We start from the raw sequence: 21,758 nt of genomic DNA on the forward strand, positions 1-21,758 counted from the left end.
ACTTCATGTAGTCACAGAATGTGGTCGACGGTTGCTTGGGTTTTTCATTGAACCTGAATAAGTTTCCTTCCAGGTTTCTTCTGAAGAGAGGTCCGGAGAGGCGGCGGGGGAAGGGGGAGACTGACGGGACGGGCAGGGCTGAGAACACGGAGGGAAGTGGCGCTGCTGGGCGGCTGCTGAACTTTCAGGTTGTTCTCGAATTCACGCCAATAATACGAGACGAAGGGGCGGTACGTGCTTGTTTGACGAGCTGGGCCGCCGCGCGGGGCCGCTCCCGGCCTCCCGACCAACAGGGGGCGTTGCCATGGCCGCCAGGCCCAGCCCAGCTGGGGGTCTGTAGGGATTGGCCGCAGTGGGTCGTCGAGCAATGGGAAGGTTGATTGGCTGGGGAGGTCACGTGGGGCGGAGGCTGCTGGTGGTTGACAATAAACATGGAGTCAATCTTCCACGAGCGGGTGAGTGGGGTGGGTTTGGTTCCGGTGGGGCCGGCCGGCGTGTAACGGAGTGCGCGGCTCGGGCCGGGAGCGCCTTCTCTGACGAGCTGCTCGGGGCGGCGGTTGGGTCTGCCGTCCCTGCCCTGGCCCTGAGGCAGCCCCCGCTCCCCGCGGGGTAGGCTTGGCCTGTGCCCTGCCCGGCAGGGCCGCTCCCCGGTGTCCTGCCGGTGGCCGGATGGGGCAGCGGCCCGGTTCGGTCTCTCTCGGGAGAGCCGGGGCCCTCTGGCGCGGCGATGCAAGTGCCTGAGGCGTGGCGGCTCTGCGGGGAGAGGAAACGTTGTGACTGGAGGTGGACGGGGGTCAGGGCTGAGCCTCAGCGCTTCCTCTCGTGCGTTGGCTGCTCCGCTGGGCCTTTAGCAGCGGGCCGCAGCTGTGGGGAGCCGTAGGGAACTTCTGCTTCTGGGGGGAACTCCCGTGGCTGAGCAATGGGCATGAAATTGGGCAGTGGCAGGCAGGGCTGTTTGTGTGCTCTCAGACACATCTCTCCTCCTAGCCTGCCTTGGCTGGGTTGTGTAACGAGCAGGGGAAGGGAGAGCTGTTAGGGAAGTCCTGATTCATGTTCTGTGCTTCTGTGTGCTGACCAGTGTTTCCTGTTCTGGAGGACAAATGCTTCTGTGAACCACTGTGATCTATCCAGGTTTCCAAATATGAGCTTTTTAACGCTATTCAAATGTAATTGTCCTTTTTCATGTGCTGTGCCAATATGTCTGTACCTTTGTTATGTTAACACTAGTTCTTATACATTGTTCTCGTGCATAATGGTTGGCTCATTTAGGAAATAAAGCAAGATAATTGAATAACTTTATTAAAAAAATACTGTTTTGAAGTCTATAGAAACTGAGGTGTGTTATTTCAAGCTAGGTATAGGTAGAAAAACTTGGGAAGAATTGTCGTGTTTAACAGCTGCTGTTGAGAGGATGAGTGTTGGATTTCAGCCACTAAGGCCTCTGCTACAGTGGCCTTGAGTTCCAGTCTATATTTGAAAATGAGTTCCAAACAAGTATACCTTTCTTACATAATGAAATAATAACTTTTTTACTACAAAGTTGCTTTGTAGTTTAATAACAAAACTCTGCTGAAATTGAAGTAACAGAGCATAGCACATTCCAAGTTATAAGCTGATGGTGATTTGTGGTTACTACAGGTTTGGGGGGTTTGGTGCAGCCTTGAGTGTCTCCCACATGAAACATAACTGCTCCCTGGTTAAGTTAGTTACACAGTTAAGACATTAGACCTGAATGGCTGTTTTTGGAGTACCAAGTATTTCTATGATGTTATCATTATTATTTTAGGGAAAACTTAACTGAACCTCTGTCTTTCTTCTTAAGGGGTATTTTTCCCCATCAAGTGCACTATCTCAGTTCCTGTCAAAATATCTAAAGTGCTGCATGCCCCACCTGAATCTGCACACTTCAGATGTTCCAGTAAATAGGCATGAAAAAATGATGGTTTTTATAAAGAAAGTTTAACAAAACAGATGTAAGCCTGTGGCATTTTTAACAAGGATAGGATGATTGCAGAAAGCAGGACTTAAGCCCCTCCCTTAGAAGTTGGCTCTTTTTTTTGTAAGATACAGGTGTTTGAAAACACTGAAAGCAGGGCAGCAGTTTGTATCAGGATAGGTTTCAATGAGGGGATTTCAGATCATGGAAAGTACAGTATTCTCTGCACACACACAAAAAAAGTTAATTTCTGTTAAAAGCTGTAATATCAGTTTTCTGCATTTTGCACTTAATATATACAAAATTTGTATATGAAAATTAATGTTTATTCCTTTAAGTTGAAGCTATACAAGTACAGAAAGTTTCTTTCAGTGAAATTAAGATTTAAGCCTGTAATACAACTCTTTTTCAAAGATATTTTAGTATCTCAGTTTCATGCAATTTTGGTGGAGAAACTTGATTCTTGAGCAAGTTCTGTTACAGTTTTAGCATATGACCAGCAGCAGGGATGTGGCTCTGAAAGGTTGGAAGGGATCTTTAGTCTTGAGCTTCTTGTTGTGGGAAGGACATGAGCTGGAGGAGGTGACAGGGATCCCTTGGACCCTGGTCATACAGCCAATCTGGCTTTAATAACTCATTGCTCAATTGAGTGATGAAGCCCTAGGAAGATTCTGTAATCTTGGGAACTTTTGAGGTTCCTGCTGTAAGGGGGATCGTGGGAGATTTGTGCATGTGATTTGTATGAGGCTTTCGTGGAAGTCTGAAGAATATTCCTCCAAGGCGTGCTCTCCTGTTCTTAGTTTCTGTGGGTTTGGTGAGAGGGAACAGCGTTCCTGATTTTTGTTAAGGGGATTTAGTTTTGTCTTTAATATAGTGCATGTACATTAGCATTCTTAATGAAAATAAAAACGAGGTTAAAATAGAAAAGCAGGATTGTAAAAGTGATGTTAATATTGTCTTGCACTTTTGGTTTAGTTGTGCTTTTCATGGGGAACTGTAATGTGTTTTGGTTTGGTGTGGTTTTTTTGTTTGTTTTATTTGTTTTTGGTTTTTATTTAACAAGGCAGTATTTTATCTACACTTATGACGATGATGGAGCCTAACATGCATTCATTCAGATTAGATATTTTAAAATTTGTTCTACAAAATAATAACTGACATTTCTAATTTACTGATTTTTAATTTGGGTTGACAGTCTAAAAATATTACATTACATTTCTGTTATCTCCAATGTGCTGGATATGTAACAAAGTATCTGAAGTTTTTTCCATTTAAATGGTTTATCAACAAAAATATTTTCATTGTTTAATATGCTGATTTTTTTTTTCTTGTAATCTCATAGTCAAGATTTTAGAACCAGTAGTATTATCTTCTTTTATCTACTTCCTATATATACGTTTCATGTGGAAAATTAGCTTTACTGCTCATCCAGCTCCTAATCATTTCCTTGGTGATAAAAAAAATGGTTGTAACCTGAACTGGGTGAGTAACCTGACATGAAGGAAGTATATTCTGTAGAAGTATACTTCGAAATCTCTCCGAAGTCATAGTGCTCTGCTTTCTTTAACCACATGTGGAGAGCAGGTTGCCAACAGCCACACCTGGCAGGGAAGAAGAGTTGAAAAACAACAAGAGCATCTATTGCACAAAACATTCAATTGTAGTGTGATGGTGATTTGGGAGAGGACAGAATCCACTGTCTTGGTGGTTGTAGAGTCCTTGTGCGATTTGGTCAGGCCACCAGCAATTTTTACAGTGTTTTCTAAAGTAACATTTTAACAGGAAATTTATTTCCTTTGAGGAAATATAGTATGTATGCGTGTTGTTTTCTTTTCCCATCAAGCTGATGAGAGAATTGTATTCTATAGCTTATAGTGTAATACATCCAAAGAATATATGGCATCCTGGGCGAGTGGGGAGGGCAGGAAGTTTGCCAGAATGAAATGGTTGAGCCATTTTACAAATCAGAACAACAACATCATTTTGTTGTTATCTCTTTTTTTTTTTTTTTTTTTATTCCTGTGTTAGCAAGAAGGCTCGTTGTGTGCTCAGCACTGTCTGAATAATTTGCTACAAGGGGAATATTTTAGTCCTGTTGAGTTATCCTCCATTGCACAGCAGCTGGATGAAGAAGAAAGAATGAGAATGGCAGAGGGAGGAGTGTCTAGTGAAGAATATAGAACATTTTTACAGGTAAAATCTTCTTAATTTGAGGATGCTTGATATTTGCCTGAAATCTAATATTGTGTAGTACAGACCAGCTATCCTTGCATAGGTAGAGAAGTTTAATTTCCTAGTGCTAAAACTTCTTAAATGTATAGGCCTTTTCACTTATGTGTCTTAAATTTGGTGTTTTCAAATATTACTAGTACAGCTTCACAGTAATCCTACAAAAAGCTACATTATCTTCATCTTACAGGTAGGAAAGTCAGGCGTGATGAGGAGGATCAGTGATTTGCCTTTCGTTTTTGTAAGCCAGTGGTAGAGGTAGGAACAGAAGTTCTTATGCCTGGCTATCCTTCAAGCACTGAGCATATCTAATTTAAGGGTTTGAGTTTTTAATTAAAAAGTTTATTTGGGCATTGTATCAGCCTTACAGACTAGGACATACTAGGCTGTTGCTTCAAGTGTGTGCAGTTATATTTATTTTCAAAATTGAATTATTTCTGACCTTTTATGGTTACACTGTTTTTCCCTTTTCTCCCTCCCAACCTCACACTGAGCAGCAGCCATCTGTAAATATGGATGACAGTGGATTCTTCTCGATTCAAGTAAGCACAGCTCTATACTGACAGAATTTATTTATGCAATATATGTTCTCTCATACAATTTAAATGGCATCAAGCTTTTTCATCTAGTTTCCAGTTTACAGGCTTAATGGGACTAAGTGTTGGACTTCTAGATCATTGGAGATCATTCAATTAAAAGCAGTGATTTGCAGTTCTTCAGTTCATGGGCCCTTACATAGTAAAGTGTGGACTCCTGAGCTGTGAAATGACACTTGCTGGCAATAAGCTTGATTTCGAAGTTGCTTCTTATGGGAACTTCAGGTGTAGACCTTAGTATGTGTAAACATTAGTACATGCAGTCCCATATGCTACAGGTGAAAAAGCAGACTTGATATTTTCTCAAATTCTAGACTTTAGAGCGCTGGGCAATGATTACAGTGTTCTATTACAGTGATCTGCAGAATCGAAAAAGCTGCAATATTTGCATTCCAATTTTTATAACAAACTTCAGACACTTTAGAGCTGGTTTTTTTCGTTTTCTTTTTTCTTTTTTTTTAAGGACCATAATGGAAAAGTAATTAATAAGAAATACTTAAACCAGAACAACAACAAGAAAAGGTATTGAACACTGAACTGGGCCTTGTATGTAGACTAGAGCTGTAGGCAGTGCTTTGCACCTTTGGCTGTCTCCTGAGCTTTCGAAGGTGCTTGTCGATGTTCCAGAATCCCTCAAGAGCCTCTTTTCCTTATGGCAGGGCAGGGCTGTTTTTCTGTTTAGTGAAAAACCATTAACAGTTTGGCATTTCTTGTATTCTTGATTGTGCTGCTTCAATACTGAAGCTGAAAAAAGAATGCTTCCTCATAATTACATTTTTTTCCTGTCATTGCTTTGCTCACTTGCTGCGTAGTCGGCTTGCTGAAAGGAAGATGAATTGTTAATTTAAATTTTCTCACAGCATTATTTCAAGTAGTTTTAAAGAGATGTTGTAGAAGAGGTTGTACTAATGTACCTGAGTGATCCCATAACAAGCCAGCAGTGCAAAATTTTCAATAGTTACTGTGGGGAAGGATGACATTGTACTGCGGGGGAGGGAGGGCAGAGCAGAATATTGAAAGCAGAGAGATGGCAACTTATGAAGTATCTGTGGCAGATGAAGTTACAGCTTTATCTGGGGGAGTAGGTTTATTAACACGTCTCAGTTAAATCCTAATTTTGTTGCTTCCCTTTAGATATAGTATGTGTGCTGTGTTTGCGTGTAGATTCATGACAGTTGTGTTTTGAATAATGTGACTCCCAGGTTTCCTAGCAATGTTTTGAAATCTAAGTTTTATGAAAAGAGTACAGTTGTTTATAGCAGCTAAGCTTGCTTGCTTAAATTTAGATATGACTTGTTTGACTCATGAAAAGTGCTATTTTTTGACAGGTTATAAGCAATGCCTTGAAAGTTTGGGGTTTAGAGCTAATCCTCTTCAACAGCCCAGAGTATCAGAGGCTTGGGATCGACCCGATGTAAGGTGTTTTTTTCTTAGCACCCTGCTTTCATTTTACAGAAAAATAATACTCTTAATCAGTGATTTAAATCTATCTTTGAATTGCTGTTTCAAGCTCTGTTGCATTCTGATGTTTTTATTATCCCTTCTGTCTTTCATATTTTCCTTTTTGGGGTGTATATGAACATCTGTCCTCTGTGCCCTCATGATATCTCAGTATCTGTGGCATCACAGGTATATGGAGATTTCAGTAATGCTGACAACTTTCTACGTATTATATAAGAGCAGTATGAGTACTCTAACATCAGCAGTTGTACTACTGAAATTTTATTATAAAAGTTCAAATTAGTGGTAGCAAATAACTTAAACGTTAACATGCACTCCAGTATTTTAGTATTTAATTTTACCTATACCTTTTGTTTTTCTTTTTACAGAAATGAAAAATCATTTATTTGTAATTATAAGGAACACTGGTTTACAGTTCGAAAGTTAGGAAAACAGGTGACATTGTCTTTTTTTTATTTCAAATTTGACTTCAGAATGGGGGTGGAAAAGAGGTTGCAAGTAGACCATGTGTTGGCCTTTTGCAAGCTTTTGCTGCGATTTACTTTAATGGTATCCCATATTAGAAAAAAAAAAGTGATATCACAAAAATGCAGCTTTTTGTGAATGTTAGCCTGGGGAAAGACCCTGGGATTCCTCAGTAAACCTGTGGTCTAGGGAGCTGCAGCTCTGGTAGTCTGCAAGACACCTTAAGCTCTTTTCTTTCTTTCCTGCATGGAAAAATAACAGAAAAATTGTATGAGGAGGGAGGGGGGAGTTCTAGACAAGGATTAGGATCCCCATGGAATGCAAACTCAATGCACTAAAGTATTGACATTGTGGAAACAATTTTGCTTGTAGAAATGGATAGTAGGTACAAGTAAGTTCAGATTTCAAATGTATTAATATTTATGATTGCTAGTGTTTAAAAGTATTCGTCAGGATAAAGTTGGGGAAAGTAAAATCACAACTTTGCGCTATTCTAGAAAACTTCTAAAACAGTTGTATTGTAAGCAGGAAACAGTTATTAAAGGCAGGGGATGGCCATACAAGTACATGGTACATATACAATAACTCAAGTCACATCCATGTCCCTTGTAACACCAATGTAGTATTTTACTTCAGTAGCCAGTCATTCTTCTAGATCATACTGCATATGTTTTTATACAAAAAAGCTGGTTTGGTGTTGGTTTGTTGGGTTTTTTTTTTCAATTTTTGTCATAGAAAATGTTCAGGAAATAAATGTTTAGATTCTGCTGTAGTGAACAAGGGTCTCTTTACACATTTGGTTCATTTTGCAAGTGATGGCTACCTATGTTGTCATCCAGATTAAAAAAAAATCACCTGTGAGTAAAGAAACTATCTCTGCTGTTCTGTGTCAATATAAATGTATGGCTAATGTTTACAGGCAATTTTTGTATATTTGATATCAAAAAGGCTGAATGGTCTCTTAAAAGTACAGGAATGTTCCTTATTATATATGCAGGCATGCTGGGTGGAATTTTGCGAGATAGCATTCTACCTTCAAAAAGTTGGAGGAGGGAATGTCTTTTCCTTGTATATGTGGCTTGTAGCCATATGAAGATGATACTAGGTGCCTGTTGTTTAGAGGGTAATAAGAAAAGATAAAGTAGGTTGACATAGGTTTGGCCTGCTTCTCTTCTGTTACAGTTAAAGCCAAGTTAGCTTACCAAACCTTCTTCCTCCATATTCTCTTTTAAAAGCTTGTCTATAATCTATGCATTGTATTTGTTTACATAAGTTTGTATTCCCCACTCCTATGCTGTTGGTCTTCTTACCCTTTCCTACTGGCAAAGGGTGTTTTTGACGAGTTAAGTGACTGAATGACAGAATGGTAGATAGTCACCTGTATTCCAGGTGAATTCTAATATGGGCCTGACTGCATATATGGAAGTTTGGGCAGATAAATGTATTTTTGTGAGAATGGAGATAGAATTCTCCTACTACTTGAAGTGATGCTTCCTGGTTAAAATTGGATAATATTGAAAGTATGGTATACAAAAGGCTTTTCAGATTGATTACAATAGATATGGGGTTTTAAAGATAGACTGTTTTGTTGTACATGTTGAATATATTTTCTCTCTAGTAGGCAGTATAAATGACTAGCTGTCTTCAGGGAACTAGAAATTATCTGTGAATATTTCTCAAGTGTCCCTTATTGTAATATTATGCTGTACTGTCAGCGTATTAAATTTGAGTTTGTTTTCCTTAATTTTCAAATTTCAAAATTATCTCAGAGAGAACTAAACAATAGTTTTCAGCGTCAACAACTATCAAAGACAGCATGTTCAATGGGACTATTTCATGGAAAGAATTCAACTTCTGTTTCCTGTATCTATTAGTTTCTTAATATACAGCATTAATTTATGAAGGCTTTCTTCCTTCATTAGTCTGTGAACAGATTTAAAACTAGGATTAAGGAAGATTTTAGAATGATGTCTGAAGTAATTCTTCTACCATTATATTTTGATTGATCTGGTTTAATCCATTTGCCTGGTACCAGTGTTCAGTGATGGGAAAGAGCATGCAGTAATGTCCGCACTTCAGATCTCCTGTTAGCTGAAGAGTATTTGAAGAGTAACCTTTAGCAGTATAATACAGTGCTTCAAAGGACTTTTCGATAATTTATTTTTCTAGATTTATTTGGATGTTCCATCATAGAAAATGACCACAATGTACAGAAACAGATTACCGAGTAATCTTTATGCTAATTTGTTCTCTCAAACCTTTTTTTTCTTAATTACAGTGGTTTAACTTGAACTCTCTCTTGATGGGTCCAGAACTAATATCAGATACATATCTTGCACTTTTCTTGGCTCAATTACAACAGGAAGGTAATAGTAACTTGCAGATGTTAAATCTCATTAATTAAAAGTAGGTAATAATCATTATTTATTAGAACTCATGTATTCAGTTAACTACCCTTAGTTTTATGATTTAAATAGTGAAATAACCCAAGTCCGTATAATGAAAGGTAGAGCCTTACGTTGTAATAAATTGCACATCATTGTGTTTCATATAGTGTGCATTTTAGAGTGCTTATGCATGCACCTTAATGCTGTAGACTCATGATTTATTTTTCTTAGGTTATTCCATATTTGTAGTAAAAGGTGACCTGCCAGACTGTGAGGCTGATCAGCTATTGCAGATGATTCGGGTACAGCAGATGCAACGACCAAAACTAATTGGAGAAGAGGCCGCACAGTCAAGAGATCAGAGGTAAGGGAGAGATTTAATTTTAGTAGTGTTCAGTATGATTGATTTCCATGATAAATGCCTACTTGGCAACAACCCCCTTAAGGTGTAATTAGAAGTACCCTTAGTGCAGTATGCTTACTACTGTTGCACATGGTAGCAGCAAGTTGGTAGAATACAAATGGTGTATTTTTAAATGGGCAAAAACTACCTGAATAAGGATTTAATCTTTCCATGTGCCTAAGTGTTGTATAGTGCAGATCTTTAACTTCATGATTATGATATTTTTTTCCAATTATAGTAAAATGAGTTAGCAAATATTAGAAATTATGGTTAATGGTAATCCATCTATAATTAAGACTGGCTTGTGCATTCTGTCGTAAGTAGAAAATTTTGAGAAGCCCATATCTGAATTTCATATCATATACAACATACAGCATTTCTTTTTGAAATAATTTTGCTGTAAATGTGGTGCTGCTCTGTTGTGATGCATACTGCTAATATGAAACATCCATGAAAGTATAAAAAGTACTACTGCAATAATTTTATCACATTTTCATAGTGTATAAATTGCATACTGACAAAAAAGGCTTAAGGTTTTTCAGAGGAATTAATTCATTATTATTTCTTCTGCTTTGTAAAGGTAAACTGGTGTAAAATAAAAACAAACTGCTTGGCAGTAATGTGGAAAAGTGTAGTTTTACAAAGGTTCTGTTGCTCTAGCGTGGTCATCAAAGCTTTCTAAAGAGGAGGCCACATGGACTATTTTCTGCTGGTATAACTGTTTAAATAGCAATGAGTTCCAATAACTTGTATTATTGCTTTTTGTAGCCCTACTGTTTTTTAAGTTTTTTCTATCAAACAGATTCTTGTCAACATGGGGTTAGAGTTGCAGTATTTTCATTTTTACATCTTCTTTTTTACAGAGCTCTCCTTGCAGCTCTGTTGTGCTTTTTATTGTAGAAATGAAAATAACTGTTTATATAGCAGATTTTCACAACAGAATTTATTTTTCAAAAGTTAAAAAGTAGAGTTAAATCAACATTTACCTGAAATCTCACAGTAAAAGTTAATATCATTTCTCTCTGAACTTTGCCATAAATATATACATTTCACAGGTTACTCAGAAGCGACGTGGACCAAGCAATAGAAGTTAACCATCCTTTTGATGGAACAGGCATGTTAGATGAAGATGAAGAGAACTTTCAGAGAGCCCTAGCTCTGAGTAGGCAGGAAATTGATATGGAAGATGAAGAAGCTGATCTTCGCAGAGCCATTCAACTCAGCATGCAAGGTGCAGTGCTTATCTGAATTTCTCCTACACTCTTCGTGTTGCTTATGTTTTAGGCAGCTACTGAAATCAGTTTGTCAGACACTTTTTCCAGCATGCATCAAGCTCTCTAAAAGACTGGCTTTGAGGCATGGAAGGATAATCCAGAACTTCCTGAAGCTATCTCCTTTCTGATTTTTGAAAAGTTGCAATTTTCATGTTGATCGTTTGGAAGCACGAACAGATTAACCAAGGGTGACAGGTGGGAAAGGAAACCATCCTATGGTGAGGAGGAAAGAGAGTATCAAGCAAAGTTAGCCTAGGTGCTTATTTCTCCAACAATTCTCTTTTCTTCCACTCAAGTTTCAAGATGTTTTCTTAAGCTATATTTCACTTACTAACTTCATTTCACGGTAATTAGTAGGATATGTCGTGTTCTGGTTTTAGGTAGCCGTCAAAGTGAGTTCTCGGATTCATTATCACAGAATGTTCCTCAGTCACCTCACACCAGTCAGACAGACCCCCTTTCCTCAGAAGAACTGCGAAGGAGAAGACGAGTGCATTTTGAAAAGTAAAGTAGTTGATGGAAAACTGCATGTGGAAGTACATGGGATTATTTTCAGTGCTCTTGGGACATGGATGGGTTTCTGACTGGGTCCAGCTTAACTTTTATATCTTAACATGTTTTTCAAATAGTACCTGAATTTTGCTGTTTCCTCATTGTTCCTATGAAGAAAGGAAACCTCTAAGAGGGGATTGGTTAGTAATGCAACATCAGTCTTGGGAAGATAAAAAACATACATGTCACAGAAGTATTTTAAATGAAATCCTGTAAGTTTCTGTAATTATTTTCCTGAAGAAAAGCATTCTTTCTGTAAGACTTTGCTTCTGGTAATGATGCCTCTAATGTGCATCACATGAAAGGATTCTAGGTGATATTTTATGTTGCAGTTCTGGACTACCTTCTTAATACATAGAGGGGTATTGTTGTAGCTTTTCCTGCGCTCTCTCTCTTAGTAACAGAAGAAATAGAGACCAGGGAGAAATGCTATGGATTGGAGGAGTTAGACTTTGCATGAGAGGATGAGAATGCAGAATATCCAAATTCTGGGAAAATAGTAATGTGACTTGGAATATAATGTTGGGTTGGTAGGTGACAGAATGTTAGCAAGGTGAAATGATCAGAGATTTTTGGGTGCAGGGGCATACCAAAGAGCTTCTACGTCTCGCTCTTCACCTTCCTTACACCGAAATATGCTTGATAGAGGTTTCATACTGATGTTAATCTTATGCCTTCTAACACTTTAAGACAGCAACAACAGCTACAGCAGCAAGATCAGACCCCAAAGCTACATGATAAGCCAACTCTAACCTCAAGCACTCCACAAGCTGACGCAGGTACTGTTTAAATAAACTTATTTCCAGTACTGAAATACTTGTCTTTTTCACCTTTGTGTTGTGCTCTGTTTCCCAACTATCATCTGCCCACTTCCTCACTACAGCAGCCATTCAGACAATGTATCACAGCTGTTACAATTTTTTGGCAGTGAAGGAAAGGATCGCTTTCTTGAAAAGCCTGTTCTGCTTTGAATGTCACTATCCTGTTACAAAGTCAAGGGCGTTACTATTAGACCATTTGATTTCTGGCTTTGCTTTTGTTGTTTTGTTTTGCTTGAGCATTACAAATTGTGATCTTTGGGACTTGTGCCAAGAATTGGTTTTCTAAATTACTTTTAAAGTTGTAGGACAGGCCTGTATCTAGTGGAGTGCCTCAAGGGTCAGTACTGGGGCCAGTATTATTCAATATATTCATCAGTCACTTGGATGAGGGAATAGTGTACTATCAGCACGTTTGCTGATGACACCAAGCTGTGAGGAGTGGCTGACACACCAGAAGGCTGTGCTGCCATCCAGAGACCTGGACAGGCTGGAGAGTTGGGCGGGGAAAAATTTAATGAAATATAACAAGGGAAAGTGTAGAGTATTGCATCTGGGTAGGAACAACCCCAGGTTCCCGTATAAGTTCGGGAATGACCTATTAGAGAGCAGCGTAGGGGAAAGGGACCTGGGGGTCTTGGTGGACAGCAGGATGAGCATGAGCCAGCACTGTGCCCTTGTGGCCAGGAAGGCCAATGGCATCCTGGGGTGTATTAGAAGGGGGGTGGTTAGTAGGTCCAGAGAGGTTCTCCTTCCCCTCTACTCTGCCCTGGTGAGACCACACCTGGAATATTGTGTCCAGTTCTGGGCCCCTCAGTTCCAGAAGGACAGGGAACTGCTGGAGAGAGTCCAGCGCAGGGCAACAAAGATGATGAAGGGCGTGGAGCATCTCCCTTACGAGGAAAGGCTGAGGGAGCTGGGTCTCTTTAGTTTAGAGGAGACTGAGGGGTGACCTCATTAATGTTTATAAATATATAGAGTGCGTGTCAGGAGGATGGAGCCAGGCTCTTCTTGGTGACAACCAATGACAGGACAAGGGGCAATGGGTTCAAACTGGAACACAAGAGGTTCCACTAAAATTTGAGAAGAAACTTCTTCTCAGTGAGGGTGACAGAACACTGGAACAGGCTGCCCAGGGGGATTGTGGAGTCTCCTTCTCTGGAGACATTCAAAACCCACCTGGACACATTTCTGTGTAACTTCATCTAGGTGTTCCTGCTCGGGCAGGGGCATTGGACTAGATGATCTTTTGAGGTCCCTTGCAATCCTTAACGTTCTGTGATTCTGTGACAATGTAATAAACTTGGAGTAATTTCTGTCAACATTACTGGAACTAGTTTTCAGTAGAACGTAAGTATGTAGGCCTTACCAGTATTAAGTATTGGTGATCCAAAATTAATGTGTATTACTTGTTACAGACTGACTGTTGAGGATGGAAAGCTAAGTGCAAATCTCCAATGATTTTGAAAAACAAAACCAATTTTTGGGGTGGGAAACGTATGTGGACACAAAGAACAAAGAACGCATTTAACTACAGCTGAGAACTAGCTTTGTTCGTTTATTTTCTTTAGATGGTGATATGAGTGAAGAAGACATGCTTCAAGCTGCCATGAATATGTCTCTGGAATCTGTTAGAAACGACTTGAATACCGAAGAGGAGAAATGACATAACTTTTTTCCCCCTTTTATTGTCGAAACACTAAGTCTCCATTCTAACTTTACTGTGTGGATGTTGCACAAGCAGGGTTCATTTCAGAGTTCTGGAAGCAGGTATGAAAAGGGGGATGGAGGTCAGAGTTTAGAGGGAATCTGCAAATACAAAAAAGATTGCACTAATTTAGAAAACTGTGGCACTCCTACTACAGAACATCTGTTCACAAGAGTAGCTGTATTAAAGTTACTGAAACTATTGACATGAACAAAGTTAGACACGTGTAGCAGCTGTAACTTGCATTTAAAAAGCAAGTTTAAATTGTTTTGAACAATTCAAAAGGTGCTGAAAACCAGCATCAACCGATTTCCTTCAGTACTAATGGAAAAACAGATAAAAGTAATGTTTTCGTCATAAATTACTAATTTTTATAAGAAATCAGCTAACATGGGAAAATAATTAAATTCTGCTAATCTTAAATAATTTATTTTGTGATTGTTTATTCTGAATGACAAGGTCAACTTTTCAATCCTACTTGCCACTTTTGGAATGACCCATTTTGCAAGAGAAACATGAATCCATAAATTTCATACTTTGCAATTCAAGATAAAATCTTCAGTGTATTGTTGATTATGATGTTACTCCTGAATCTTTCAGTGATTTCTGACCTTCTAACACTTTCTGGTTTTACTTCTAGTTCCAACTGTAAAATTTTCAGATCCACGTATAAAGTAGGATTTTTGCATTGCTCTATTGTCTTTTGGCAGATAACTTGCCTTCTTTGTGGTTTGTTGTTGTTGGGGGTTTGTTTTTGTTGTTTTCTCTTTCGTTGTTTGGGGTTTTTGTGTTTGTTTGTTGGGGGATTTTTTTTGTGGATTTTTTTTTGTTTTGGGGTTTTGTTTGGGTGTATTTTTTGTTTTCCTCTGGTCTTTCTAGTTATGCCACTGTCTTTAAAAGTAGCATATAATCAGTTGGGTTAAACAGATCTTTTCTACCTCTTCTGGAGTCTTTTTTTCCTCTTCACACTCAACCCTTCATTCTGGCCTTTCAGTATGACAGAACTGTAACTGTGTCAAGGAGAAAGGAGGAGGGGATTCAGGTGCCATAAAGTCAGTGCCACACACATAAGGTGCATTCCTGCAGTCTGAAATGACCCCTGTGCAAGTAGCTCTTTGAAGAATGAATATTTATGTCTGTGTGGATGTTTTTTCTGAAATGCTTTTGATGAGTGTCTGTCAGAACGTTGCAGCTTTTTCAGGAATAGCCTTTATTCATGCACCTTACAATTTTTTATCATGTTGTTTCTGATCCTCAGAAAAATTGGGGAGCGAAGTATGCGAGAGAGCTTATTCTTTTGGTTTTAAGACGTTTGCTATTGATATCCAGGATGAATGTGTAACAGGGCGACCAAACATGACTTTCAACTTCAGTGCAGCAATTGAGATATATGTTTCATTTTCCTAAATGGTGCTTGAAATACAAATTCTGTTTACATATAAATTGTATGGAAATACGTTGTAGATAGAGTATGTAAGCTGTAGTCCACTTAAGGCGTAAACAAGTTAGCACAGGCATTCTAAGAATCTTTTGACAATAACTCCAAATTTCTTTTTCAAAATATTCTGAAGTAATATCATTGCACAATAGTAACATTTAATTAAAATCAGTGTAAAATGAATGGTAGCTAGATGGAAATATACATTCAGCATCAAGTAGTACTGTATTTGAAAGGGCTTAACCTCTCAGTAATGATTTGTTTACAGCAATGGTTTCTTGATAGTTTAGGATATAATAATATTATACATAATTGGGCGAAATTCTGTTTTCCTTACCTGTGTGCTGAATTTCCACCATGTCACCAGAACCACTGGTATGTGTAAGACAATATGCATTTTGACATGAGACAGCAGTACTTTTTAAACACTGATTTTAAATTTTATCTTTTAAAAATAATTGTGTTACGCACATTATCATCTGTAATGTCTCAGATTAATACAGCTAAACAATGGCTTTAAATGCCCATGTGTGCATATGCCATTTTGAAATGCTGTATTTTTCAGGATGTAAATTTCTGCTTTCAGTTTAAGTTTTATATGAAACTGAAAACAGGGATCTGTAAAGCACTGAATTATTTCTTTGCTCATCTGTAAACTACCCACAGCTTTAATTTCCCTTTTTTGTTGTGCCATAAATTGATTCAGAAATAAGACTCTTCATTTTATAAACAGGTGTGGGATGGCTATTTGATACCAGTACTTGGAACTTGGTCCTTTTATCCTCTCTTACAAGAATATAATAAAATTGTATTATTCCCATAGCTATATAGCATAGCAGCCCTGTATTTGAAAAAAAAAAAAAAGCCCCTTGAATTGCGTTAACTGTAACCTGTTACAATTCCATGTTTTTATAATCACTAAAATATGGTGGTTTGCGTTTGAACTTTCATGTCACTTTTTAAGTTACTTCATCACCCAAGTGTTTTAATATGTAAGGAATAGAAAGTAACAGTGCCTGAAAAGGACAACTGGGTCAATCATTACAGGGCTAACCATATTCCTTCCTGTGTAGAAACAGTGTCACTGTACAAACACCAATTTGATTTTCAGAGGAATGCCAAGTTTAATGAAGTAGGCACATCTGTCTAGTCAAGCAGTTAAGAGCTAGCAATTTAAGCTACATATGTTAATTGCACCAAAGGGAAAGACTAATTGCTGACAGCACATATTTTATAGGCCAGACCTAAAGTTCAAAATGTGTGGACCTGCCAAGAAGCTGTCAATAAAATAAAAAGCCACTCTCATTTTTTGGTGTGTGTTCTTTCAGTGACAAATAGTTCTCAATGAGACTGAACTATGCTTGTGAGGCACTGACTAATTTAGAGCCTTTTCCTACTGTTGTCTGTCAATCTGAAAGGTTTTTTCCTGCATTGTAGCTTTATGCCAAAGTCCATTGTAAAGGAGCAGAAATTGATTTTTTTATATATATATTATAGTATGATATTTGAGGGAATTTCAGACTTCATTCATGCAACAGATTTTTTTAGTCTTCCTCACAGTGAATGGTCCGTGTGATGTAATTTGTGGTTTTCTGCCTATAGAAATCAAAAGGGTAGAGGCAATGAATGAGTGATAGTTACATTAAATAACTTCTTAAATTACTTCTTTATGTATAATTCTGTAAACTGCTTTCCTGGTCTTATAATGAGGGCAGGAAGAATAAGTGTTGTAATGCAGTCATGCTTGAATGCAGTTCTCCTTAAGCACTGCAGGTACCAATGTGAGCTGTTGTAATGCTCGCATTTTTCTGGGCTTGAAACTCATCTGTTATAATACTGGCTTACTCTACACCATATGGGCTCCCTTGTGCCCTTGAAACAACTTTTGCAAGTTTAAATGTAATTTTCAGCTAACGTACTCTTTATTATCTTTCATACTAACTACTTTGCAGAATACTTAAAATAACCAATACAAAGTTAAGTCTCCAATGTGTTTTAATGTTGAACTATTGCTTCTATTACACATCTTTAACATGGTGGGGAGTTTAAAATAGCTTCTGCACATGTCTAGTAAACAATTCTATTTCTGTATCTCAAGACAAATAGTGTCATTTGCAAGCTGTATTTATTACAAAACTGACAATTAGGCTTTTAAAAATGAACAAGATGTTACAGTTCTAGAATGTTTGTGAAATTTTCTAGAATTTATTTTTTCAAACCATGATGAAAATGTACAAATGGTGGCCTTTTCACTGAGAAATATTACAGGGAATGAGATTGGAGAACTCTAGAACTCAGAATTGCAAATAAGTATTACTGTACAATTTGTATTAGCAGCACATATTTTTAAAGGAATTAAAAACAAAAAAGGGAATCTGAGGAGAAGAAAAATTGAAGTGGAAACTTTTTTTAAGGGCTTACATATAAAATTATGTTGCTTGCTTGGTAAGCCATTACTGTCTTTACATAAAACAAACTCCTGGGAAATCTTCATAGTTACTCACAAATCATTTAAAAAAAAAAAAGCCTAACAGTTAATACATATGTACCCATTCCCCACAAAATCCCCATTCCCCACAAAATCCCCATTCCCCATATAATCCCCATTCCCCATATAATCAGTTGTTCCAGTAAGAACAATACTTCCTATTAATACATTTGAACTGGCCTGGTCCAAATATTCAATTCTTCAGTTTCAAATTAGGAGCTTCTGTGTATTGTATCCAGGTTTGCATCTTAAAAGTGTCAGCTGTTTTGCAATAAACTACTTTAACCTGCATACACACATTTTGTTGTATTTATATTTCAGACACGGAGAGAATACTTCAGTAGTTAACCTGTCGCAGTCACCTCCTTCCAGTTAAAGTTCTTCAGAATGTTAAAATACATGACTTTTCAACTGCCTTTGCCAAATCAAAATGGTTTTATTTTAGTTGCTAGGAAAAGCAAATAATTATTACTATCCTTAGATATTTTTTTTTATTCCCTCTTTCCTCCCAGTACAGCCACTGTGTGAATTCAGGAGGGGAAAGTTAGAAAAAAAAGGGATGTAATATTTAAATGCCACTGCACAAAAGAAAAAAAAATAAAGGAAGAACCTTGATTTTGTCTTTAAAGCATGCAGGCATTGGTAAAATTTTATTTTTTGCTACATGAAACCCCATGTGTACAAATCTGTATAGAGGTAGGATTTTGTAACAGAATAATTTTTTTCATCTCTTGGCTAATAGTTGTGTATTTTAGAAATAATTTTCAGTAATAGATTTTTCATCTTGAGACCCTGCTTTCAGTATCATGTCTTTGGCTCTGCATTCCTATATAATTTTTGTCTGTATTTTGTGTATATAGAGCATATAGTACTGAAAAGTTTTAAAAAAAAACCCAGAGCTGAAATGATTTGTCATTGTTTTGACTGGAAAATGGCAGTGCTGTTTGATATTTTGAAAATGCTCTCCAAATAGGCTCGAATATATATGGTTGTATTTGGTATCACTTTTTAAAATAAATATTATTATAGCTTCTAAGGTTTCTCTCTTGACCTGAGTATTTGCATATGTGCTTTCTTTTATCTGTGGATTGGGCACAGAATCATCAAACATTAAAATCTTGTATTTGCTGTCAATGGGCTTTGCACCAGCTGTTGTGTATGTGCATTAGCACTGGGCTGATCTGCTGTTGCTCATAACTGACATTTTGTTATCTCTCTCTTTTCATCTGGTAATAATCCAAAATTTATGTAAAGCCACTTCTGTTAGGAAGAAGGTTGGTGCATTACTGTATTATTGTAGTTATGCTACATCTTTTAAAATTGTATGCTAATTTTAAAATAAGCTAGTATTTGCTGGTTTGCTACCAGAATACACATTCTTTTTATGTCACAATGAACTGCTTTTGTAGCTTAGTCAGTCCACAGACTACACTGGATGATTCTCATGTACCTTTACTAACAGTACATGAAGCCAGTCAGCTAAAAAAATGGAGTTGCAATGCTAAGTAGTCAATTGCTAGTTTTTCAAGAGCAGTAATTTTCAACAGTGGGGAAAAAAAGCCCTCTGTGATACTTTATTGATTTTTTGACATGGTATTATAAAATGAACCACACTAGAAGACATTTAATTTTTTAAGTTTGGAGGATATCCCTGATTTTATTTGAAAAATGTTAAGACAGTTTCCCATAAAAATTAGTTAGCCAAATGTTATTGGAAAATATGACACCTCTTTTAGCTCCTCTGGACCCATATGGTTTTTGTTAAACTATGACATAAGGTGTTTTGAGCATTGTAAACATTTCATCTCCATTAAACCCAATGTGTTAAATTAACAAAACCAATTAACAGATATGTTTCATTTCATGCTCCATCACAGCATCAATACCTTTTACTATGGTGGGTTGGGTTTTTTTTGAGGTAAAAATGGATTTGAAGTATCGTATGATTGTTTTTAATATGGATAGTAATAAGGGTGGTAAATATAATTTGGTAGTGAGTAAACCTGATGTAAAAATCATTCACTGAAGAAGGAAGGCAATTACTGAACTGTCAAACCTGACAGTTATTTTGGTTACTTTTAACTAATAAACACCTGGACCACATACTGTGCCCAGCATCAGAATTGCATCCAAGTGACAATGGACAGGAAAGCTAAAAGGCAATCCAGGCTTGCAGAGCAGCTACAAAACATTTGTCAAGGCTCTGCAAGATAGGGTTTGGTAAGCAACAAGCAGGTTTTTCCATAGCCTTTTGGTAACGTTCGTCCCCCAACACCTCCAGAGTGTGCATTTTGTGCCTGCTGATTTTCAGTGCCTCTCTAAAAGTGTTAAAATTTCACCTGTGTTATTTGAAACTAGCACTGAGCTAGCTGCCCAGTATTTTACTTCAATCATTTTTTATTCTGTTTCAGTACTGCATTTTCTGTAACAGTGCATTACTCTGCGTAGTCCCTTATATTTTTAAATACCTCACTTGATCAAAACCAAAAAGAACTTGGAATTGAACTGGTGCCAGGGTTGTGGCTGGAAATCCAACCATGCAGCCATGGCACCTACACCCAAAGCAGAGCGGGCCTAAAGGCTCTGAGAACTTGCGTCTTTCATAAAAATACGTATTGAAATACAAATGTCTTCACTCTTGTAGCAGTTGGACCCTGTGTTTTAATGACACATGACACAAGTATGTGTAGGTAATAAGGTTGGGGTTCATGTTAATCACAGGGCGTTCCCTGCCCAGTTCCAAGTTCGTGGGCCGTGTCTGTGGCTACAGAGTGACGCTCCGGGCCCGACCCCAGCCCGGCCGCCGCTCGCTGCGGGCGCTGCCCGCCCGGCCTCACCCGCAGGGTCTGACCGGCGCAGCCCCGTGTGGCGGCTTCTGCGTTCCGCCACTTCCCTGTTACGCAGACAGATCATTTGTGCATTTATCATTTACCACACGACGAGACGCTCCGGCCCCGCCTGCGGACAAGGCGAGCGCGGCGGAAGCAGCTTGCATTCCAACCCGTACCGTGGCTTTGGCTCTGTCCTCCTGCAAACAAGCACACTGCAGAGCCGCGCGTCTCCCCGTGGCTGCCAGCCGGCGGGTGCAGCCCGTCAGCTCGGCCGCCGTGCGCCGCCGGCCACCCGCAACCGCCAGCCCGAGGCCACCCCTCAGCTGCTCCGCCACTATCCCAGCATCCTCTGCTTCCGCGTACACGTCACAACCGCGGCGGCGGCGCTCTAGGCAGCTGCGGCTGGCGTCGATGGTGTTTCAGGAGGGAGTGTCATGGCGACCGTCGAGGTGGCAGAGGCTGGAGCCGCCGGGAGGAGCCGCTGAGCCGCGTCGTACTGGGGGAATGCGGGCGGCGCTGGCAGAGGGGTCGTCAAGCCCGGTCTGCTGAGCCCGCGGCAGGAGCCTTGACCCTCCCTAGCGAGGAGGCCGGTGTCAGCGGCGGCGCCGCCCGCGCGGGGCTGAGCGAGGCTCCGAGCCCTCCGAGCGGCGGCGATGGCGTCGTGGTTCGGCGGGCTGGGCTCGGGGCTGGGCCAGTCCCTGGGGCAGGTGGGGGGCAGCCTGTCTTCGCTCACCGGCCAGATCTCCAGCTTCACCAAGGACATCCTCCTGGAGGGCGCGGAGGAAGTGGGCGGTAAGGGGGCCGGGGCGCCGCGGGGGGTGACACCGGCCGGGCTCTGTCCGGTCGGTGCGGCCGTGCGGGGCCAGGCTGGTGCGGGGGCCCTTCCTGCGGCCGGGGAGGCCTCCTCGGCAGCGGCGGGACCTGCGCTGCCGGCCGGGGAGCTGAGGGTCGGGCCGAACCGCGGCTCGGTGCCTTTCGGGAGAGCTGCTGGCGGCGTCTGCGCTTTTATTCCGCCCCTCTGACCCCAGAATCCGGAGAATAAACATATTCCCAGGTTATTATAGCAGAGGTAAACCTGTTCTAGGTTTATTATTTGGGAGTTTGCGAATTGTTAATGAGGACCGAAAACCCATAAACAACACTCTTCTTCCGTTCTGTTTGCTTAGTTTATC

At 39.5% G+C, this 21,758-nt stretch overlaps 2 protein-coding genes across 3 annotated transcripts in view; both read left to right on the forward strand.

The window, feature by feature from the left end:
* Positions 1-49: 49 nt before the first annotated feature.
* On the forward strand, positions 50-18,791 carry ATXN3 (ataxin 3). The gene is made up of 11 exons (XM_082058432.1): positions 50-455; positions 3,965-4,129; positions 4,663-4,707; positions 6,090-6,175; positions 6,591-6,657; positions 8,966-9,053; positions 9,306-9,438; positions 10,533-10,708; positions 11,132-11,255; positions 11,994-12,082; positions 13,693-18,791. The coding sequence occupies exons 1-11, from the start codon at positions 432-434 to the stop codon at positions 13,785-13,787; spliced, it is 1,092 nt and encodes a 363-aa protein (XP_081914558.1). The 5' UTR covers positions 50-431; the 3' UTR covers positions 13,788-18,791.
* A 134-nt stretch (positions 18,792-18,925) lies between these two features.
* The window catches only part of TRIP11 (thyroid hormone receptor interactor 11), a 35,791-nt gene continuing 32,958 nt past the window's right edge, over positions 18,926-21,758 (forward strand). For both annotated transcript variants that reach the window (XM_082058429.1, XM_082058430.1), the window contains exon 1: positions 18,926-21,378. In XM_082058429.1, the coding sequence (XP_081914555.1) occupies positions 21,240-21,378 (139 nt within the window). In that variant the 5' untranslated portion in view covers positions 18,926-21,239. The remainder of the gene's footprint in view (positions 21,379-21,758) is intronic.

The sequence above is a fragment of the Streptopelia decaocto genome, assembly GCF_964273445.1.
Source record: "Streptopelia decaocto genome assembly, chromosome: 7".
NCBI lineage: Eukaryota > Metazoa > Chordata > Aves > Columbiformes > Columbidae > Streptopelia > Streptopelia decaocto.

Bases quoted from the DNA above. Each gene is read 5' to 3' on its own strand.
- ATXN3 (XM_082058432.1), top strand. From the start codon at position 432: ATGGAGTCAATCTTCCACGAGCGG. The intron at 4,708-6,089 runs GTAAGCACAGCT...ATTTTTTGACAG, and splicing joins GTGGATTCTTCTCGATTCAA to GTTATAAGCAATGCCTTGAA. The intron at 6,658-8,965 runs GTGACATTGTCT...TCTTAATTACAG, and splicing joins TTCGAAAGTTAGGAAAACAG to TGGTTTAACTTGAACTCTCT.